At 31.8% G+C, this 1815-nt stretch overlaps 1 protein-coding gene across 1 annotated transcript; it reads left to right on the top strand.

Annotated features, from left to right (window-relative positions):
• Positions 1–1062: 1062 nt before the first annotated feature.
• Positions 1063–1740, top strand: BX663DRAFT_556741 (uncharacterized protein; the record flags this gene model as incomplete). Its single annotated transcript, XM_051531739.1, has 4 exons — positions 1063–1100; positions 1154–1200; positions 1281–1496; positions 1706–1740. 4 exons carry the CDS (start codon positions 1063–1065, stop codon positions 1738–1740), a joined length of 336 nt encoding a protein of 111 aa, XP_051377423.1.
• Positions 1741–1815: the final 75 nt, after the last annotated feature.

Here is a 1815-nt window from a genome sequence, read left to right as displayed (position 1 = left end):
ATAGTGGTGAGTATCCCCGCCTGTCACGCGGGAGACCGGGGTTCAATTCCCCGCCGGAGAGACTTTTAATTTTTACGTTAAGATGATTTTAGTTTTCTTTCTGGACGATTCAAAATTAATTTTTAGGCAACTTGCTTACCTCTTTTAGCAAAAGAAAACGGAAATCTGACAAAAGAAAGTTAGTATTTAGATGAATAGAAAAAAAATAAACAATTCACTTCACTTCAAAAAATTTATACGTTGTATGGAGTACGTGAGTACGACGTATAGTAAAGTGACTCACAAAAATGTGTCAATGTTTTATGTTTTTTGGCTTTCCTTAATGCACAACATAAATGAATAAAGATACATTAATAAAAGTATTTTTAATGGAAAGTTGACAAGATTTGCATTATTTTTATAGCTTCTTAGTCTTATTTACGGATCCTTCCCCATATACCGCCGTCGGATTTTGAAAAATGCAATTTTCTTTTATGGGAATGGCTCTCTAATATATTATTAGTGAAAAAAATACCGACTTTGTCGTTTATTGACTTCTTGAGGTACGAAAGAGTAAAATTTCAGATAGTATTAAGCAAAAATAACAAAGAATATAATTATGTTTTTATAATATTTAATGGTTACCTTTATTCAAAATTAATAATTTCTCGATATTTATATTAAATTTGCTACAACAATAAAGTTTATGTGACAACAGGGAAAATTGTGATTATAGTAAAGATGCATAAGTGTTGTCTTCTTGATTTTCTCATGTTGTCAACTAATTATGCCGACGTCTTCTATTTTCACAAATTATGCATAATTTTGACTTCTTTCTTCACACGTCTGAATCCTTTACTATCGGCTCAAATCTTCTTTTATTTTGTCTATTAATTCTAAACGATAGATTGTACTCTACTTCTATTTGTTGGTTCTCTACTTCGTTCCTAATAGACTGGACAATCCAACATATTTTAGCTGTAGGTTATCACTACTAGTGGTATTACAATAAAAGGAAATTTTATTCTTCAAAGTCCGACGGCGGTGTATGGGGAATTAACTAAATTATATTATACTCAAAAAATGATTTCAATGGATCGCTCATTTAGAACTGCGATTACGTAACAGTAGCTCATATGACTGTGTTCTTTTTTGTTTATTATTGCCTAATTAGTCAAAGATTATTACCTATTAGCTCTACAATCCTTGTCCGTTTTTTAAGTAATATAGACGTCATAAAATCCATAAAGTGAAAACATTGAAACCATTTTTGAGTTAGTGTAGTAATTTGCTTCGCGTAGCTGCTCAAGTAGATGAAGCATTTTCAGGAAAAGAGGAAGAGGAAGAAACGGTTATTGCCGATAGCGATGACGAATATGAGAATGAGAAAGTAGAAGCCAACAAGAACAGTAGACATGTAGAAGAAGAGCAAGCGATCAATGTCGAAGAAGACATTGTAGACGACAGCAACGAAAACAGCTTTGTAGACGAAGACATAGATGATGGGGTCAACGAAGGTAATTCAAATACAGTGACTCACAAAACCGGCCCAATGTTTTGCACTTTTCCCTTTGATGATGTATTACACGTTATTGGGACAAGCTACATACACAATTCTTATATCATTATAATCATCGAAAAGCTCTCTATATACAGTAGGCGGAAAAATTGTCCGGATGTTTTGACAAAAATGACAAAAACACTTATAACTAATGAACAAATAAAGCAAATAACACAGAACAAAATGTATTTAAAGGGTAAAATTGTCTAGTTTTATTGATATAAATTTCAAGAAATATGATTGGTTAAAATATACTAAAATCGGAGGTTAAAGTT

The sequence above is a fragment of the Cokeromyces recurvatus genome (assembly GCF_025118155.1).
Source record: "Cokeromyces recurvatus strain NRRL 2243 chromosome Unknown BX663scaffold_77, whole genome shotgun sequence".
NCBI classification, from domain to species: Eukaryota; Fungi; Mucoromycota; class Mucoromycetes; order Mucorales; family Mucoraceae; genus Cokeromyces; species Cokeromyces recurvatus.
This window is presented reverse-complemented; position numbering and strand designations above follow the sequence as displayed.